General features: G+C 48.2%; 2 protein-coding genes across 3 annotated transcripts; one reads left to right on the top strand and one right to left on the bottom strand.

The window, feature by feature from the left end:
• The first annotated feature begins 1,802 nt into the window (after window positions 1–1,802).
• On the top strand, window positions 1,803–6,043 carry UBXN10 (UBX domain protein 10). The gene is made up of 2 exons (XM_074848347.1): window positions 1,803–1,870; window positions 3,662–6,043. Exon 2 carries the CDS (start codon window positions 3,677–3,679, stop codon window positions 4,553–4,555), a length of 879 nt encoding a protein of 292 aa, XP_074704448.1. The 5' UTR covers window positions 1,803–1,870; window positions 3,662–3,676; the 3' UTR covers window positions 4,556–6,043.
• A 1,312-nt stretch (window positions 6,044–7,355) lies between these two features.
• Window positions 7,356–19,611, bottom strand: LOC141933353 (ATP-dependent RNA helicase DDX19B). Of its 2 annotated transcripts, XM_074847946.1 has the most exons (12): window positions 19,477–19,611; window positions 18,453–18,501; window positions 18,000–18,053; window positions 16,985–17,120; window positions 14,605–14,697; window positions 13,821–13,923; window positions 12,902–13,016; window positions 12,562–12,739; window positions 11,882–12,119; window positions 10,641–10,803; window positions 9,669–9,860; window positions 7,356–9,247 (listed from the first exon to the last, which is right to left on the bottom strand). In XM_074847946.1, exons 1-12 carry the CDS (start codon window positions 19,531–19,533, stop codon window positions 9,186–9,188), a joined length of 1,440 nt encoding a protein of 479 aa, XP_074704047.1. In that variant the 5' UTR covers window positions 19,534–19,611; the 3' UTR covers window positions 7,356–9,185. The 2 variants fall into 2 exon arrangements, with proteins under 2 accessions (XP_074704047.1, XP_074704048.1); XM_074847947.1 differs by lacking the exons at window positions 18,000–18,053; window positions 18,453–18,501; window positions 19,477–19,611 and adding an exon at window positions 17,670–17,868.
• Window positions 19,612–19,720: the final 109 nt, after the last annotated feature.

The raw sequence follows: 19,720 nt of genomic DNA, 5'->3' as shown, positions 1-19,720 counted from the left end.
GTCCCCTTCCCAAGTCATCCACAGAAAACTTCCGTTACAGAAGATTTTCCCCGTTGGGGTGGTCATGAGTTGCACTGCTTGTGCTGCTGCGTTTTGGCGTTGCAGGTCCTTGCCCTTGGAGGGGCGGGGGGTTGCTGCTCTATTGGCCCTGATGGGGAAAGTGGCCCCGATCTCCTGGGTTTTTGCTGCGGAGTTTGGCTAAACCTGCGTGAAAGGCATCGTCTGGGAGCCTAAACAGAGACCAGAGGGCTGGGATCATTCAGATTGGTGGCTTTAACCAAATCTCCTCATTTTAAGCCCTCCCTCTCTGCGGAGTATCTCAGGAGAGCAAGCCCATGAAGCTAAACCCTCTCTTCAATCGAGCCACAAACCCAAGGGCTTAAAAACCAGCTGTGGCAGATTATTCCACTGGAAGTAGGAAACTTTTCAGCCTTCCCATGGGGCAAGCGAAGAGGGGTATCAACCCCCACATCTGTTTGTTCAGGGCCCTATTGAAATGTAAATACACCCGGTGCTTTGATCTGCAAAGCGTGTGTCTTCGGTGTGATATTGCTGAACATCCTGGGGATGGGATAAGCTGATATGTGAATATTTTCTTACCTTTTTAGTGCGTGGGTATGCCTTGATCTTCCCCACCCACAGGGTAGATAAGTTATCTTAAGTTATTTATTGCTTGCTGCCTTTGGTGGGCATCTGTTAGTGGGAGAAGCATCTGGTTAACTAGAATCGGGTTTAAAAAGGAATTAACGGGAAGAGATGGAAATGTCAGCGTTACTTTGTGTGTTCCCACGACGAAAACTGACTCAGGGATCGTTTATAGCCCGGGGGATCGGGAGGACTCCCCCTCTCTCTCAGCGCACACCAGGATGTCAAGCTTGCAGGCTACAGCTCTCCCAGCACAAAGAAACCTTAAAATGTCCCCCAAAGAAATTGTTTTATGTCCCCAGATGACCTTGTGCGTAAAGTGTAATTTTTTAAAGGCGTTCTCATCAAAACTGATGAGTTTGGGGTTTATTTGTCTGGTTTTATTCAGCAGTCACTCATGTAATGCTGTTCAATCACACCATTGTGGAACTCGCGTCATGGTGGGGTGTTAAAACCTAGTCCTGTGGTTCCCATCCTGCTGCCTTTGCTTAGGAGAAGGTGTAACACTGTATTTTTAAATTTTCAGGGTTAAAAACCAAAAAAGGCTCTTGGTATTCAAGCAGGGTGACAAGGGTGCGGCTTTGCTCTGGGTGGGATGGTGGAAATGAGAGCTCCTGCGGGAGGGATGGGGACAACCTCGGTATCGCGCTCTGTTTGGGAGGGGACCCTGCTGCCACCACCCCCGGCTCCCTTGTGCCCCTCAGGACGAAGCTTCTGGCCCCGCATGAGGTGGTGGGGCTGCCCCCGCACCACCCTTGAGGCCTGACATCTCCATGTCCCAGCGCAGACCCCACGTGGCGGCCCAGGGATGTCCCTCCCAGAGCCTCGCAGCCGTCCCCGGCCCAGGCGTGTCCCCCCACCATGGCGACGCCCAGGCCTGGTTCCATCCCGCAGACCCACACCCAGCCTCGGTACCATCCCTGGGCCCACCCCACCGACTGCCGCTGTGCCGGGGCAGCCAGGCCGGGTAGCCCACCGCGGGCCCGGCCTCACCGCGCTCTGGTAGCCCTGGGGCACGGAGCGAGGGCGCGGGGACCGGGCTGGATCCCGGCCCTGCCCGCCCTTCGGGCCGCGACATGGCGCCTGGAGGACCGCGACCGGCGCCGCTCTGGTCGGTCCGTCTCGGTGGTTGCGGGGCGGGGCCTGTGGCGCGACCGGAAGTGGGGCGGTCGCCGTGGCAACGCGGCTCTGTCTGCCGGCCGGCGCGGGCGGCCCCAGGCGGCAGGTGAGGGGCGGTGGGGCCGGGTGTAGGGCCCGGGGCCGGGTTGTAGTGCCCAGCGCCGGTCCCAGGGTCCGGTTGTAGGGCGCAAGGCTGGCTGAGGGGCCGCGGCCTGGCTCTGGGGCTGTGGAGTTGGGTTGTAGGGTCGGGGCCTGGCTCTGGGCTGCAGTGGGGCCTGGCTGTGGGGCCGGGACTAGGCCTAGCTGGCGGGCTGGGGCCAGGCTGTGGCACTGAGGGCTCTGCGGGTGAGCTAGGCTGGGCTGTGCTGTAAGGTCGGGGGCGTGGGGTGCCTGCCCTCCCCAGGCCCTGGGGTCACCATGTTTGGGGGCATCAGTGGGCACAGCCCTCCCTGCCTGTAGTTCCCAGCCCCAACCCCTCACCCAGGCACCCAAATCTAAAATGTGCCGTATTTAAAAGAGCTTCTCACAGTAAACCTCTACTATATACTGTTCTGAAGCAGTACAGACCCTCACTCAGGAGGGTCCTGCCATGGCTTCTGGCAGGTTGTTTGTTTTGGGGTTTTTATTCTTTGAACTGGCAGTGTAACTAGTGATACCTGCTAAGTGCTCCCATGCGCTCCAGAGTTCCCCTTCAGAGGATGCCAAGCTACAGCTTGTTGCCCTAGAGTTTATTTGTTAGAGGCAGTACATGAAAGGCACACACCCCCCTCCTTCCCACAGGCTCCTAGGAAACTCCGACGCGTCACTTGAGTGCCATGTCCCTGTCCGTAGCTCTGCTCGAGGCTTACAGAGGGACAGATCTCTCTGTCCCCAAGCAGCTTTGTAGTGGCACTGGTCAGGGCGTGCCCGTGTGCTGGGACTCTGCCTTGGCTTTGCTGAGTGTTGGTTGCTGAGCGTTTTCATTTTACTGCAGTGGAGGAGAAACCAAGCACTAAACAACTCATCACTGGCAGAAGGTTGTGGAACAACTACAGTGGCTGTTCCTTCCTGTTTGTTTATTTTAGGATGAGTCCAACTTTATCATTATTGGAGAACGCCATGCGATCAAGGTTGACTTTTTTTTCCCCCCTTGACAAATCCTGCTATGCAAAGGGAAAACCTCTTCCTTTTCCTCCTACAAAAAGGAAGAGGAGGTGTGTGACCCTGTCACGCCTCTCCAAAATGTTGTGAGGTTGTGGCCTGGTTATCTGGGCTCTTGGCCTGCTTTGTGCTGGTGAAGCGCAAGTGGTCTGAGCACAGCTTAAGTTGGGGAACACACATCAGAACGTGGTTTCATCTCTAATGGGGTTAATAGCAATCTCTGTTAAGCAGCTTTTGGTCACAGCAGGAGTCAGAATGGGTTTCTCTGTATTGAATCAGACATACTCACTTTCAAAGGTCTTCAGAGGTTTTTGAAAAGCGAGGTGCAGTCAGTCTTACCCAAAAGTCCACAATGGGAACTTAATCTGTCACTGCAGGAACAGCGAAAAGGCCAGATCTGTGCTTTGAAGTTCACTCATCTCCCATTTTCACTGAGTTTCTAGCTTCAGAAAAAAATGTTTCTGTTCTTTCCATCAAGAACTTTGAGTTGGGAAGGGCGCAACTTCCCAGTGCTCTGGGTCGACTTTAAACAATTCCTGCCAAAGCCAGCACCTATAAATACACCTATCCCACCGTCTCTGACTCAGCCGTTACTGAACTGGAGGATTGCTGCCTGCCTACATGGTGGTACACCAGATTTATTGCTATTTTTATTAGCTGACACGCAGCACAAAAGTGGGAGCTGTAGGGGGATTAAGCAATCTAGAAGATTTCTGGCCAATTCCTGTAACTTTTCTCTCTGCTACCCTGTCTGCAGGTGCCTTGAGAAGCAATGGCCACAGCGGCTCTTCTGAACTTAGCACCATCTCACCTCTCCTTCCCTTCAAGCACAGCAGCAGCTTTCTCGTGGACAAACGCCATCGACATGCACGTCACCAGGCCAAAATCTGCCAAGGGACGCACGAGGCCAAGCTTCAGCTACTCTCAGAGCGTGGAAGCCTGTCCTTGCCGAGTGCCATCTTCCCCACCACCAGCCCCTCCTCACAGATTAGTGAACAGCCGGAGAGCATTGTCCACGAAACCGGCATTCCCATCCGGCCAGGTGTCTCCTGAGGAAATCCCGGAGCTCCTGCAGCAAGTGCCTTTGAGGACCTCCTCTTCCCTGAACAAGTACAGGGTGCTCCCCTCCATCGGCTGGAAAGGCGCAGGGAGCGGCGCCGTGGAAGCGGTGGCTGAACAGACCGACCGGCTGAAAGTGAGTGGGGGGCAGGATGCCGCTCCGAAAATCAAAACTCTTCCTGGAGAGCAAGGATCTGCCAGCGTGTTGTCAGAAAGCGGTGTCCCCGATGAAGAGAGCCCACACGTGCAGTGTCCTGAGAAACTGGGAAGAAAAATGAGGCAAGAAAGCCCTTTGATGTCAACTTTAGGTTTGGAAGAGCCACCGAAAGAAGAGTCGCGCTTGCTGCTCGCTATTCGATCCCCCTCTGGTCAGAGATTTGAACATCATTTCAAGCCCACCGACAGTCTCCAGATGGTCCTTGCTGTGGCAGAACAGAAAATGTCAGCCAAATACAAACGCTGCTGCGTTGAAACGATGGAGGTGCCCCGAAGGAGTTTCTCTGACCTTAGGAGGTCCCTCCATGAATGTGGGATTCTCCACAAGTCCGTGCTGTGCATCCGATGGAAAGAGCAGCACGACGCAGATCTTTAGGCGCACGGAGATGCCGCCGTGGGTCGTTCTGCTGAGTGGGATGCATTACTTCTGAAAAAATGAGTCTGATCTTTCCTGGGCCTACTTCTTCATCTTGCCATCTTCCCAAAATTCCCCTGGAAGCCGACTTGTGTATATGTGTTGAAATAGTATTTCAAGTGTATATACCTGCTACCTAAATAGCATCTTTTCTCACGTGTGCCATCACAAACTGCTTCCTGACCACCACCAATCTTTGGCCTTTTTGGTTTTTTGAAATTTCCCGTGTTCTTCTTTGAAGACTGAAGTCTCCGAGACCTCTCCCCTTGTCCTTTTCTCTCTTTCAGGAAGGTACCACTTCCCAGAGTGGATCTGGATGCAGAGGCACCTATTTGGGAAGGTAAAGACAGAACTGCTTTACTCTGGAGGACCATCCTCAGTAGGTTATTGTCATCCTAAACATCATCTCGAGAGTGACTGAAAAGGATATCAAACCTGAAAACCATCTGGAAATAACAGTAATAAGAGGTGAATGGATAATTGTGAAGTATTAAATTGCAAGACCGATGGTAATGTACCTGTGAGGGCTCAGCTCTTTCTGGATAACCTCAGTGCAGCTTTTGAGAATGTGACTACATCACCTTTTTAAGGACAAATAGTTATTATTTTGGCTGTATTGGTGAGCAGCAGGATTTTCTGCTTAGATTTTCTTCTCTCATTCAATTCGTGCGATCCATAGGTAAGAATAGATGGATAGTTAAGATGGGATGTTACAAAACACTTTTACACTGAAATTGGTCCGAGAAAGCAAGTGCTGCTTTGAGAATTTTTTAATAAAAATGTATTAATCGGGATTTAGACTGAGGAATTGGCTCAGGCAGGAGGCCATGTTTTACTAAACCATCGTTAAAAAAGGCCAGTAGGGTAACTTGGCAGGTTTTAGATAAATACAATGTGCTTGTGCTAAAAAAAATATCTAGGTTTCTAATGGAAATTTTTATGGTTCAAAGGGAGTAATTCAATCTACTAAAAAAATAGACTGCTTGCCACACAGATGGCCTAGTTTTAATATTCTGAGGTTAACCCAACTTTTTTTTAACCTGTGTAACTGCCAAACCAACACAGGACAGTGGTAGAAAACTGCTCCTGGTGTTGACCAAGGGCACAGCATCTCCTGCTGAAGCAAGTGTTCAGGGTCCAGCAGCTTTATGAAAATGGTACCTGATGAAATAGTGTTACCTACTACTGTGGGGGATGGTGATTGCACAGTAGGAATCCCACTGTCTTCAGAGAGACCAGGATATCGAAACGCGGGTGCTTTTAATTAAACCTCAGCGGGGAGCAAGGTATTTCACTTAGTTTCAGGCACGGGAACCATTTTGTGTGTTTCAGTCAGTGTTGGGTGGTTAATTCCCTTCCGATTTCTGTATACTATGTTACTTCTGAGTTTCAGAGTGTTTTCATACTGTGGCAGTACAATCAATAAAACCTTTTAGGCTGAAACTTGAACTTGTGAACTGGAGGTTTAGCCATTGCATCTCCTCTGAACTAAGAAACGCTGTTAATTTGATGGCAAATACCTCAGGGACTGTCCAAATCAGACTCTGGATGGTCGGGTGCTGTCCGTGCCATCTTGCAGGTGCCTTCCCCGGTTTGTATCTCCGTCCTGCGTTAAACCCGAGGTGGCAGCAAAGGAGGGAGTGCTCAGATCTGAGCCTGCCCGCTGCCAACAACCAGAGACACGGTGACCACCCCGCAGCTTCGAGAGCATATGGGGACCGATGCTTGAACCAAGAACAGAGAGTAAGGGCAGCTTGGATCACAGTGGAGAGCGCTTCTCATGCTAGAGGACATTCCTCCTGAATTGCTCCATCTAAGATAAAGAGTTTGTCCTCTAACAAATTCACCCAGGCTACAGCATCTCCAAAACGTGCATCGTACTTATGTCCTTTTCTAAAAACCACATCAAGGCTTTACCTAGGCAAGCACAGGGCAGGGAAAACACTACTTTTGCCCCCCAGCTCTCCTTCTCTTCTCCGAAGTCTTCTGGGGATGCAGGGGAGGTCTTAGCAGCAACTCTGCACTAGCAAGGAACGGTATTTATCTGACATTGTTTATTGTGCAGTATCATTTAACAAGCTTCCTTGTGGGAAGCTTTTAAGAATCCCAGAATCATCTCGGTTGGAAAAGCCCTTGAAGCTCCTCCAGTCCAACCATGAACCTCCCCCTGACCGTTCCCAACTCCACCAGATCCCTCAGCGCTGGGTCAACCCGACTCTTCAACCCCTCCAGGGATGGGGACTCCCCCCCTGCCCTGGGCAGCCCATTCCAACGCCCAACAACCCCTTCTGCAAAGAAATCCTTCCTAAGAGCCAGTCTGACCCTGCCCTGGCGCAGCTTGAGGCCATTCCCTCTTGGCCTGCCGCTGGTTCCTTGGCTCAAGAGACTCATCCCCCCTCTCTGCACCCTCCTTTCAGGGAGTTGCAGAGGGCCAGGAGGTCTCCCCTCAGCCTCCTCTTCTCCAGACTAAACCCCCCCAGTTCCCTCAGCCGCTCCCCATCAGACCTGTGCTCCAGACCCTGCACCAGCTCCGTTGCCCTTCTCTGGACACGCTCGAGTCATTCAATGGCCTTTTTGGAGTGAGGGGCCGCATTTCAACATTAAATATTAGCATTAAATCAGGTGAAGTTCAGTCCTTCACAGGATGCTTTGAGAAGGTCATAAATAGAAAAACTCATCAGGACTCCTGGCTGGGAACGTCCTTTCCTAAGGCTTTTAAACAACAACAAAGTATTCAAGCAAGAAATCAGCAGAGGCATCATTCAGTATGTGTTCTTTATTCCAATTAAAAGTACATTAGAAACAGCACACAGGACCAGCAGCAGCTTTCATGACAATTCAACCCAATACTCTGCTGTCATGAGGTCATTCAGCTGTACTATTAAAGTAGGTGATTGAAACAAGTCTTCCACTCGACACGCAAGCACTCACTCACCTGCCACTTTAAATAGGTTTCCAACAGAATAAAAATAGATACACCCCAAAATACAAAAAGTTTAATTTTAACAGTTGTTTTTTTTTTTTCACTAAAGCCTTTATACAAATTGATAAAAGGGTGCACAATTTCCTAAAATTTTAGGTACATTTTAAATGAGCCTTTTTTTACTTGGTAAAAGGATCCATGTTCCTGTCTTTGAACAGAATATGATGGCCAAAATTGCAAAGAAAATCCCTAGTTAAATTTACAATTTATACATTTATTTTGAAGTGATTCCTGCACCGAGTAGCAGGCCGATGGCTGCTCACGCATGTCCCATTTTCCCCAAAAAGAGCTGTGCACCCTAAGTTCTAGTTCAGGAGCCTCCTTCTCCTGGAAACCGGGCTGGGGGAACAACCCACAGGCTTTCAGCTGTGCGCACGAGAATGGTCCCAACCGAAATAAAGCCCGAGCACAGAAGTTGCAAATCCTTCCTGCTCCGGCAAGGATCACCCTGGGGCGAGGGACTGATGACCTGTTGCACTACGAGCACAATGAAAGTGGAGCGCTTCCCGTCTGCAATTTGGCTGAGCAATTTTAACTCAAAACTCTTGATACTGAAACATACTGTAATATGTAAATTTGGTGTTCTAAAGGTTGGTTTTTTTGGTCAATACAAGCTATGATGATTTTTTTAAAATTTTACTCCTATCACTGATCGGTGAAGCCCAGCAGTTCTGTACATTTTTCACGTAGAGCTTCACAGCAGCATCTTAGAACTGGCATCACCTGCCTAAAGGTGACCGACCCCCACTTCAACAGTCATTAGCATTTTATGGAGGTGAATTTATTCAAAAAAAAATTGATTAGTACAGATCCCTTCATACTGCCCCTCCCTCCCCACCCCGCCCACCTACCCCTTGGTGAGGTGAAACGCTTCAGCTGACCTTCTAGAGTACGTACTTAAGCACTGTCACCACCGCACCGCTTTATGTAGAGTGGCCATTCTAACAAATCAAGGACAAATTAAAAGAAAATACTGCCCAGCAAAAGCAACACGGCACCTGTGTTTGCGAGTATGAGCTACTGGAGACATCCTTAAGACAATTTACGTAAGGAAAAGCAGAGCAAATCCATCAGGAAGCCAGAAATGAGTCTTAAAGAGCTCAGGGGAGCGCCAAAGAGAATGACATCCTATTTTGTACAAGTTGAGTTTTTAGCCAAAAACCAGCTGCCTTATTTGGTTTTTCTTTTTTTTCTTCTTATGTCCATTCTATATTTGACTGTTGAGTTTTAAATGATCAGGTTAATGCTGAACTTTATTCCAATTAAAGGCAATAAAGCTTCTTTTTTTTTTTTTTTCCTAAATTTGTTTTAGATAATTACATACTGCCCATTTCTTGGCAAGTATATTCCATAAATTCAAAAAAATCTTCCCGTTTTAAGGCTAAACTAAGAAATGTTAAAAGCTTCTGTAAACATTTCCTCTTCCTCTCCATAGTTGCACAATTTGAAGTCCAACTGCAATTTTTAAAATGAGGTAATTTTTGTGTACTCATATCTTTAAGAGTCCTTTTTCGGGACTAGCTGAGAGGCGTGCCAATCTGAACGCTGATCCAATTGTAGTGGGAGAGCTTCCACAGCAGGGTACACACCAGTTCCAGCAGCTGTACTTCAGTTAGTTATCTTCTCAATTTCATCCAAGTCGTCAGTATCCAATTTGTTTATCTTTTTGTCTGGCAAAGATGAGAAATAAGTCAGATTTCGTAACACAGAGCAGAGAAGGGAAAGCTGCTTTCTTTAGCTGGTCTTGAGGAGTTCAGGTTTATCCATGAAACATTCAGTCAGGTTTTAAAACTACAACATAAAACTTTTTTCTTTTATGAAAGGCCCATCCGGGTACTCGAATGTTACCCATCTCTGGAACATCCATTTTAAGGACTATCCAGGTAGCCAGCACACAAGACTACTTGACTCATTTCTGCTCCTATCATACGTAGCAGTTCACAATCCTAAGAGACATTACACAAAGCGCAGCTGACGGGCTCTTCTGGTCAGTCTAAGGCTCAATAAATACCTGCTCAGTATACAGCCAGTCAGAATTCTGTGCAAATAACATCTAATTTTAGAGAAAGAAGAAAGTCTGGGGGTACGTACTGAAATGTTCCTGGATTCTGTTGAGAATATTCATGCTGTGCTTGCTGTCCACCATGTTAATAGCCAGTCCTCGCTTGCCAAAGCGACCTGTACGTCCAATCCGGTGCAGGTAAGTCTCGTTATCTGGATTTCCGTCTTTATCCACAGGAAGGTCAAAATTGATAACAACAGAGACCTGCTCTACATCAATCCCTGATAAAAAGAAAGCATCAGATCACACAACTACATTTAAACCACTTTAGAGCAGGAACAGCCTCCTCTGGCCTGACCTGCGTGTGGTTTGGTCACCGTATCCAGGTTACCCAACAAGCAGTTTCCAGCAGCTTTCAGAGAGCTGCCGCGTGGCTGCCTCCGCACTGACTGAAGAGCTAAAAGCCAGGCTCAAACTTTGAAATGTATCTTTTCCACAAGGGGTACTTTGAAATAAAAACTATCTAGCTGTTACACCAGAGAATCCCACTGAAATGGTCAACAGAAAAGCAGTCGGAGATGTTTTAACCAAACATAGTTTGGAAACTCTCTCCTCCTCTCCGAAGCCGTAAAGGCCTCTTTTTTTCTTTTTTTTTTTTTTTTTCCCCCCCAAGTACTGTGTTGTCTTAACTGTTCTAGGATGTCAAATTGCAACACAAATTCCTGCTGGAGTTCACTCTTTTTCAGATTTCCGTATTTCAGAACATGTTTATTTTAAACCACTGAGGGTCTGCAGTACAAGCCAGGCTCGGTGCCAGAAGCATAAAACTCTCACAGGATGGACTTTTCCATCTCAAGCTGCAGGAAGCCTACAAGGAGTCCTGTGTTTGCCCACATGCACAGACACAGCAGCCCAGAAGTCCAGGAATTACTTTAAGGACCCTAATTTGTCCAGACTGGAACACCTGAGGTGGCCAATTCTTTCTGCAAGCTGGCCAGCAGTATGTTATCTTAGGAACCACTGCTTCTGCCCCTCTCCGGCCCAGCTCTGCCGTCCCCTACCTCTGGCACAGACGTTTGTGGTCACCAGCACCTTTTCTTTGCCCTCTCGGAAACGCTCTATCACGGCGGCTCTCTGTTCCACCATCATTTCCCCGCTGAGCAATGCCACCTGATGGCCTTCCTTCGAGAGCTCTGCCGCCAGCCAGCCGGCCGTCTTCCGAGTCTGAAACACAGAGCGAGGCCCAGCTTTGGGAGGAAGTTTTAATGCTGTAAAGCAGGAACAAACCTCTCTGGGGTCGACTGGAAGCTCAGTGGCTGCTCAGTTTTTATATCTCAAAAGGAAACAGCTCCTAAGTGCTGTGCCCACCCCTGCTCCACTACAACCTGTGTTCCCAGCTCTCATATCAGAGCTCATATCCTGTGGTTCCACCACAGGAACCCTTCTTTAAGAAAAAGTACGCGTTTTCTTTGTGATCTGCTCCTCAGCTTTCACTCCATGAGGGATTACATATGTGCGCTAAAAACTTGCAGGCAGTGTCAAGTAAACAAGACTACTCAGCTTGGAAAATGTCAGGGTTCGAGCTGAATGTAGCTGTGAAATCCAGTAGAGGCTCTACACACTCTTGGATTAAACAGTTTCCAATTATGATGGTTGAGCTCCGATTATGTCTGATATTATTATATCTCGAGAGAGCCTAAAAGCAGACTGCTGCTGCAGCAGGCTCCAAATACAGGCTTTATCCTGTCTGAGCTAGCTTTACGTGGCTGTTCTGGTACTGTCAGCACTGTTTTTTTCCTAAGAGTTATAATGGTGGCTTCCAGAAAAAAAAAAAAAAAAAAAAAGTCTCAGTATGATTCACAGGGAGACCTCAGAGGTATATCACCAATTATCCGATAATTATCAGGGAAATGGAGTCCTGGGAAAAGCTATGTATTGGCTACAGAGCTACAAGACTTCCCCATCCCTCATCCTGCTCTAGTTTTATCCATTTTCCAAGCTCAGCATTTTGGGTTTTTTCGGTAGTTCTGAGTAACACTTTGCTTTGGAAAACTGCATTACTTTTATCTTTGCTTCAGAGGACTTCAAGAATAAAAATGACTTGGATGGACAAACCCAGAGAAACAAACCAGCCAGTGCTATCATGGCTCTCAAGATTTCCCTCAAAAAAGGAGCCAGAAAAGCCAAAGAAAAGGGCAATTCATGTTCACAGTTTCTTTCTAAAAAGCATGCCTGGCTGGGTTTTTAGCAATAGCAGACACTAAGGGGGTTGCTGGGACTAACGCTCCCCAAAAGGACTCACGTGGCAGAAGATCATGGCCTGGGCAATGGTGATAGCGCCGTAGATATTACAGAGAGCCTGGAACTTCTCATCTCTGTTATTGCACAGAACGTAGTATTGCTTAATAGTGTCCAGTGTCTCCTCCTCTCGCTTCAGTTTGATAATGTTTGGGTCAGGAACAACTTTTTGAGCAAACTTCCACACAGAATCCTCAAAAGTGGCAGAAAACAGAAGCATCTGGCAGTCCCTGGGGAGCATTCTGTAAGAGAGAGCAAAATGGGCAGGGTTCCCACGCAACACTGTCGCCCCCCTGATATCCTGACGGCATTAATGCTATGGGCAAAGCAGAACAGTAATCTCAGAACCAGTTATTTCAGTGGCTGGAAGGACTAATGCTAATCTTACCAACACCTGATCGCTCCCTCATGGACCAGTGGCATCCAGACTTGCATTCTTAAAAATGAATAAACCCTGCTCCAGGGACAGGCTTTTTATTCTGTAAGAAAATGAAACTGCTTGTCATCCCCTGACATTCTGCCTCTATTAACCATCTGGATTAGAGCTAAATATATCATTTTAATCTTGTTGCTTTATTGGTGAAGACACCAGCCAAGAATCTAGCCCTGCTGTCCCTGCCTTACAAAACAGCAATAATCAAAAGAAACAAAAATCACCTCAGGCAACGTACGCCAAGTCCTCACCTCTGAATGCGGATGCTCTGGTCCTGATGGCCCTGGGTTGCTATCATCACGTCAGCCTCATCCAAGACGAACACTTTGATTTTCTTGGGATCTATGAATTTCAGTTTGGAACACCAGTCCAGCACAGTGCCGGGTGTGCCGATCACAATCTGCTCGGAGATCTTCTGACCTCTCTCCACTGCCGAGACAGAAAGGAAGGCCTCCGTAAGATGGCTGTGCAGACAGTGAAATGCTCTGCCCCTCTCTGAACTAGCCTGTTTCACCATCTGACTGCTCTATTGTTTGTACTGCACATCACTTTCTCATTTACAGCCTGTTGGTAGCGTTTCACCTTACTCACATTTATTGCCTCGGACAGCATACGCAAGTTTCAGCTCCGGATAAAACTTTCCCATCTGTTCAATCACTTTTCCAGTTTGAAGTGCCAGCTCGTACGTTGGGGAAAGGCACAAACACTGGAGGGAGAGAAGGGTAACGTGTTTGAGAGGACCAACGTCCTAGGCAACGCTATCACACTTGGTTTTAAAAATCCTTAGTATTGAGGTTTTCCTGAAGATGAACGTGGGAGCAGCTGAACAGTTTCTGAAAGCCCATCAGTTCTAGATTCTGAAACTAGGGGAATGAGTTGATACAACACTGTCACCTACCTACTGGCTTTCTGCGTTCAGTTCTGCTCCTCAGGCTTGAGAGTGCAGCTACTCTGCTAGGGGACATATACGGACAGTAGTGACACGGAACCTAACACCTACAGTTAAACTAAGAGATAAGAACAGCATTTTTTAAGGGGAGAATTCTAGCCTTGGTAACACTGCTCAACTATCTCATAAGGAAATTGGGTTAAAAAAGCCCCTTTCTTGGCATTTCCGCTCTATTGTCACAGATACCTTCTCTTCCATCCCAAATTCCACTTACTTGACCACCCTCAGCCTGCAATATTTCTGATTTAATTTCTCCCAGAATGATATCCCCCCCTCCCCGATTTAACTCCTCACAGAGCAATGGCAGCCTGAGCGATGCAAAGGAAGGAGAGAAAGGAACAAGTTGTGAGAAAAATCTGCATCTTTGGCACTAAAGGCATTTTGAGAGATCCCCAAATCACCAGCCCCTGCTAAGCACTTTACATAAACGGCATCGCAGAGGTGGGTTCATCAAGCTATGAATTTACTATCAAAGGCCTCAAGGCAAGCCCAGCCTCTTCACTAGGTGGCACTGCATCACCACAAAACCCCCCAAAAACAGTCACGTCCCAAAAAATTTACCTGTGGGTACTTGTTCCCAGGTTCGACGCGACTGAGCATGGCCAGGACAAAGGCAGCTGTCTTGCCAGTACCGGACTGAGACTGTGCGATCAAGTTCTGTGGGCTGCAGAACATACAGCAGACATGAGCCCAACCAGATGAGCCACCCAGACAACACGTTCAGGGGGTTCAATGATAAAGAAAATGCAGCGAGTGGCATTTTAATACCTTTTAGATTTATCACTGCTCTGGCTTGGCGTCTAACTTGACCAGCTACGCTCCACAGGGCAGAAGTTAGTTTCTACCCTCTACCAACTCCCTCTTTCAGCACCTCTTGATTATGGAGATTTGGAAGGAAAACTATGATTATCTGTCAGTACTTTTCCATTTTGCACATCTCCCCCTAGTGTCTTAACACTTCATATACTTCAGCTCAGGGGCACGGAGAGGAAAACCAGCCATGCAGGCAACGCAGCATCTCAACTACTCCCACCCACCCAGGATTTCTGGAGCTCTGTTCCACAGCAGTCTTATTATTTCTCCACTACACTGACTAGAAAATTCGTATTGACCTCCACCGAACGCCGTGGCACTGCGTATTCAGTACCAGCACTAGGAAAAGGACAAATCCAGGGCTGCTGTCACACAGTTCGTGACCACAGAAACACCGTGGCATGGGAACCCTTTCACCACAGCCCAGACAGCTTTCCCCATCACCATCCTCCCCTCCAAAGCTCAGTAATAGTACACTAAATCTTTCAAATCCTTCCTATACTGGAAGGGAGCAGGAAGCGTGTGTACATACGGTTCAGCAAGCATCATGGGCAGGGCATTCTCTTGTATCTTAGATGGTCTGTTGAAGCCCATGGCATAGACTCCTTGCAGGAGCTGCGGTTTCCTGAAAACAGAGGAGTTTTTATACTGTGACCTATTAAAGTACATTTGGTTTTCATTTGTGTACAAAAAGGTGAGAAAAAACCTTGCAACTGGACCTAGAGCTGCCCCTTTCTGTGCACCCGCTCTGATCGCACTGGTGCAACGCCTACGATCAGTGCCTGGAAGCTACAAGTGACAGCAGAAAGTCTGGAAAAGAAGCTTTGCAAAAGCCCCTCGATTTAGTAAGTCAGCCTGCACGCCTGCCTTTCACAGCGACTTGGAAACCCACGTGTCACAGCTCTAAGGCTAGCACCGGGCTTCTTGTTCTAAAGCAGCTTTTCAGACAATCCCGGGAATCCCAGAGCGGAGAGCATTAATCCTGTCCTTTAGGCCAATCCCTTTTCCTCAGCCTTGCCTAATCTCAGCACCAAAATTATCACTCCTTGAAGACTCAAATATGGGCCAAAGCAACCTCAGTATGTGAGGAAGAGAATGAAGTGTAACGTCATGAAATCATTGCAAGGACTTTCAGCAAGTCGTGGTTCTGTAATACAAACTGACATCATAACAGCAGAGTGATCCCGGCTTAGCACACAGACCTGGTAAAGGACTGATAACCTTAGTTCACCGTGACTACACCTAGTGACCTATGGTTATAACCCAGCCCTCAAACCCAGGTGTGTCCTCAGGTGCTCATCAATTGCTTTTTCAAGAGAGCTTTCTAGCCTCAGCAGGCTCTTGTGTAGACAAGATGATCCAAGAACAACCTAAAATTCAGGTTATGGCACTAGCGAACTCTTAGCTGATGACCTCCAAGTGCTGCTGGAGTGCTGTTAGCAGTGCTCAGAAGTAAGGGCTTTCCTTTCAAAGCAGGTGACAGGCTTCCTGCCCACCATTTCCTGCTGTTAAGAACTTCCTATTCAGCACAACACGCTTTTAAAAAATCATATATTACTTTCAGAGGATGGCTGGAACAAAAGCTCTTTGAAAACGTGACCTTGTGCTGCTCAGAAGCAAGGACGTACAAAGCCCAACTCTGCAACAGTTGCCAAGGATACACCAACTCATAACAAAATGAAGACTCAATTAGTCTGGCTGCCCCCATCATTAACTCACTTGGAGTGTTTGGCTTTTGAAAGATGGGAATTAGTCTACCAGGCACTACAGGACCTCAGCTTTTTTTTGTAAACGTTCAGCCACTAACATTAACAAAGTGAAACGACATCTTGACATTTCACAGTGAAAAGACTCATCGGCTCCGATTTCCCTGTGGAGCTTGCAAAAGAGCAACAAAACTGAGATCATCTGTATAACCAACAACAATCCCAACGGGGCAGCCTCGTTTGCACATTAAAAAAAAAAAATAAATCTGCCATGCCTTAAGTACAGCCATTGCTGCTTGAAAGCTCCACTGGTAAAGGTATTCAACAGGAGGGGTCAGAAGATACTAATGCTAGTAGTCTCTCCAGTACATAAATCCAGTATCACCAGCAGAGAAAAGATAAGCTTTTCCCTTTGTACTACTCACTGCTGCTGCTGGACCTTCACAAATAACCGTCAGAAAACAGGAACAGAAAATGATTGCGTTCGTCACGTCTGTCAATAAAACAAATCTCCTGTTTTCCAAAACACTGCCTGCTCCGAGCCTCCCGCGCTCGCTGCGCAACAGCGATGCCTCCGACACCAAAATGTCCCACGTTGTGACTCCCATAACCCCGTGGAAGGCCAGCCCTCCCTCCTCTGTCCACCTCACCCAGCTTATCACACACGAGCTCCTCTGGGCGTCTGAAGACCGAAAAACCATACGTGAAAATTCAGAACAGTGTTACTAGAGCTGATTATAGAAAGCAGTGACACTCTACACAGACCAGGAATTAAAATGAGCTTGCTGCAGATGGAAGCCTTCACAAGGCACCAAGATAAAATAATTCTCCTTGCATTTAAATAATACGATAAACGATACGCTGATTTATTAATGACAGATTTGCAGTAACCTGTGCACTTTTAAGGGGCATCTCCTACGCAGCCAGGGAATCTATCGGGACACGAGGGGAGGTTCCAGCTATCTGATCGGCTCAAAACTCACATCTGCTCTTGCAGTTGCACCAAAAATGAGTCAACGCTGCTCTCCCTGAGTTCAAGAACGAGGCTTCCTACAACCGAGTGCGCCAAACAATACGCTGAAAAATACAGTCACAAGGGAGCTTGCTTAATACTTCTGTTCCCAGTTTTTAACAGCTCAAAGCAGAGAAGTCTCTGGCTCATCCCTGCGTTACCCTTCCAGCAGCTTTGAACCGACGGGCACTTACAGTCGCAGCTCCTCAAAAGACTTCACGGAGTAGAGAGGTGATGTGGGATCCCTCTGCAGCACCTCCACTTGATTTGTTGTGTCGACCAAGTTACTGCGAATTAGCTTGTTCAACAAGGACTGGGCAGCTCTGTCCTCTGTTGAAAAAGGAGGTAGGAAAAAGAAATAAATCGCAGCCTGTTTCAGGTGTCACTCCCACTGAAACACTGCAAAAAGGACAAGATGCAGCCAAATACTGAAATTCTCTATTACAGAGCAAAGTCATGAAAGAGCCCAAACTTCCTGAATGGGACAGCTATCCAGATATCCCAGAGATTCACATTTAATATCCAGGAAGACAAACCAAAGCGAGCACTGTTTTAAGGGGGACCTTAACAGATACAGAACTCTGCTTATTTCAGATATTTTAACTGAGCACCTAACTGGAAGGCGGGACGGGGTTAAAAGCCTCTTAAAGCCTCACTATTACCTGACATGTGGGCAGACACCTTTTAGGGTTTTTTTTTTTTCTTTTTAAGGAAAGTTTGAGGACAAACGGTACTTTGAAAGATTCCAGGGCTGAAATGCAGCAAGGGCTGAGGATAAGTGAGATCAAAACGGAAGGGTAAACTGCTGCACGCTGGGGTTTTGCTAATAACTCTTGTTTTCTAAAGCCACCTTCTGAAAGATTTAGAGCTGATACCCACCTCTTAACAGCCATTTCATAAACGCAACATGTTGGTTGCTACTGCAATTCCAGCTCCAGGTTATCCAACTGCTCCTGTATCCAGTCCTGCCTTTGAGGATACTGCTATCCCCTTATTTCTCTCCACTCTAATCCAGGAGTCTCCCAAGTTATTACAGGACCCAATGGCTTTAAAAGTATTATGGAGGAAGGACATGGCTTACAATTAAGTCCTTGGGGCAGGATACAAGATCATCCATCCTGAGACATAAGGCAGACTTACTTTAAGTATATACAAAATTAATTTATTTTCAACATTCCTTGCCCAAGCTTATTTCAAGAAGGCACTTACCCTTCTCCTCATCCTCCGTCTTCTCTATGTTGTCATCAGCCTTGACAACAGCACCTAAATTAAAACAGACGGTTTTGGGGCAGATGTGAGGTCAGGCAGCCCCTACCCACAGAGTTTTAAGTTTTGAATATTGTGGGAAAAGCTGTAAAACAGCCCATTTTCTTGACAAGAGCCCTGCTTGTATTGCTGCACAGAAGAAACCCAAGTTACTGCTCTGTGCAGCCAAACCAACGGATTTTGCCCGCACAGCTCCTTGAATACAGCAAACCACGATTTAAAAAAGCCTAGCAGAAGAACAGCGCGAGCCAGATATTTAGCCTACATTGCTGTTTAATCTTAGCTTTATGTTTCCTTTTCTGGAATTTCTTGACTAATCGGGAATTTAACAGCGCTCCAAACCCAACGGACAAACCTGACGCCTTTCCTAAGGCCGTTTGAGCGGCTGTAACTCACCATTGGCATCTGGTTTGGTTTTTTCCTCCTTCAGGTGTAAACTGCTCAACTACAAGTGAGGAAAAACACAAAATCAGAGTCACTCGAAGGCTCCCATACCTACGTTTTACTACTGGCCAGGAAAAGCTTTCATCGAGGCTTCCAGATTTACCGCTGGCTAGAACTGCTGCACAGGCCCCAGCTCGGAGGTAAATGGGGTGAAGTTAGAGAGATGAACTTGATTTCAAGAGTTTCAACAAAAAGACAACTTTTTTTTCTAAGCTGTAACGACAACACGGAGAAGGGGGTTGTTTTCTGTCCCTGCATCTCTGCTCCCTAACAGCTCTGCTGACCACAAATGGGAGAAAAATTACATTCCAGGATGGGAACTCAAGCCAAGCGCAGTGCTGGCTGACACGGGCTGTCCCAGGACAAGTCCCTCCCGCCGAGGGGTTGTTTTACCACCAGAAACGGGACAGGGAGAGGAGCCCTGAGGGTCCTCCACACATCCAGGAGCCGAGTTAATGCTCTCCGTGCTAAAGCGCAGCGCTTGAGGGGCTCAGAAAAAGAAAAAAAGAAAAAAAAAACTCAACGCCTCAAACAAATAGAGATGCTGGCATAAAAAATGAGAGAAAAAGGGACCGTTTTGGTGCCCAGCTCTGAAGTGGTGCTGCTGCCAGGGCTGTGTTTGGGTGTAGGGTGAGGGGGATGGACAGGGGCCTCGCTGACTTTTTGATACTCAAAAAGGGGGCAAAAAAATTAAAAAAAAAGGAAGAAAGGGGGGTTTTTTGCTCCTAAAGGCAAACCCCAGGCCCAGGGACGCCCCGAAGCGGTGCTGCAGGCTGGGCCCCGCCGCGAAGGGGAAGGGCAGGGGCCTCCCTGCCCCTTTGATGCGCCAGAAAAGAAAATGGGGAGAAAAGGGGTTTCCGGCGCTCGCTGCGAGGAGGCGGCGGCAGCGCAGCCGCGGGGACCCCGCGCCTCAGGGCCGGGCCGCCCCCCCCCTCCCCGCGCCGCTGCTCTCCCCCCTCCCCGGCTCCCCGCTCACCGACTCGGCCGCCGCCTCCTGCTCGTCCACGGCCAGGGCCCAGGAGTCGGTGGCCATGTCCGGGCCGCGGGGCGCTGGCGCCGGGCTCGCCGTGAGCAGCCGCAATGGCGCCGGGCGCGGGAAGGGCGCCTGCGCCGCCCGCGGGCACCATGGGCCCCCCCCCGCGGCCCGGCGGCAACCGCAGCCACGGCGGCGGCGTTCCGGGAGCGGCGCGTTCCGGCCCCCGCCCGGGGGGTGGCAATAA

The sequence above is a fragment of the Strix aluco genome, chromosome 22 (genome assembly GCF_031877795.1).
Source record: "Strix aluco isolate bStrAlu1 chromosome 22, bStrAlu1.hap1, whole genome shotgun sequence".
NCBI lineage: Eukaryota > Metazoa > Chordata > Aves > Strigiformes > Strigidae > Strix > Strix aluco.
This window is presented reverse-complemented; position numbering and strand designations above follow the sequence as displayed.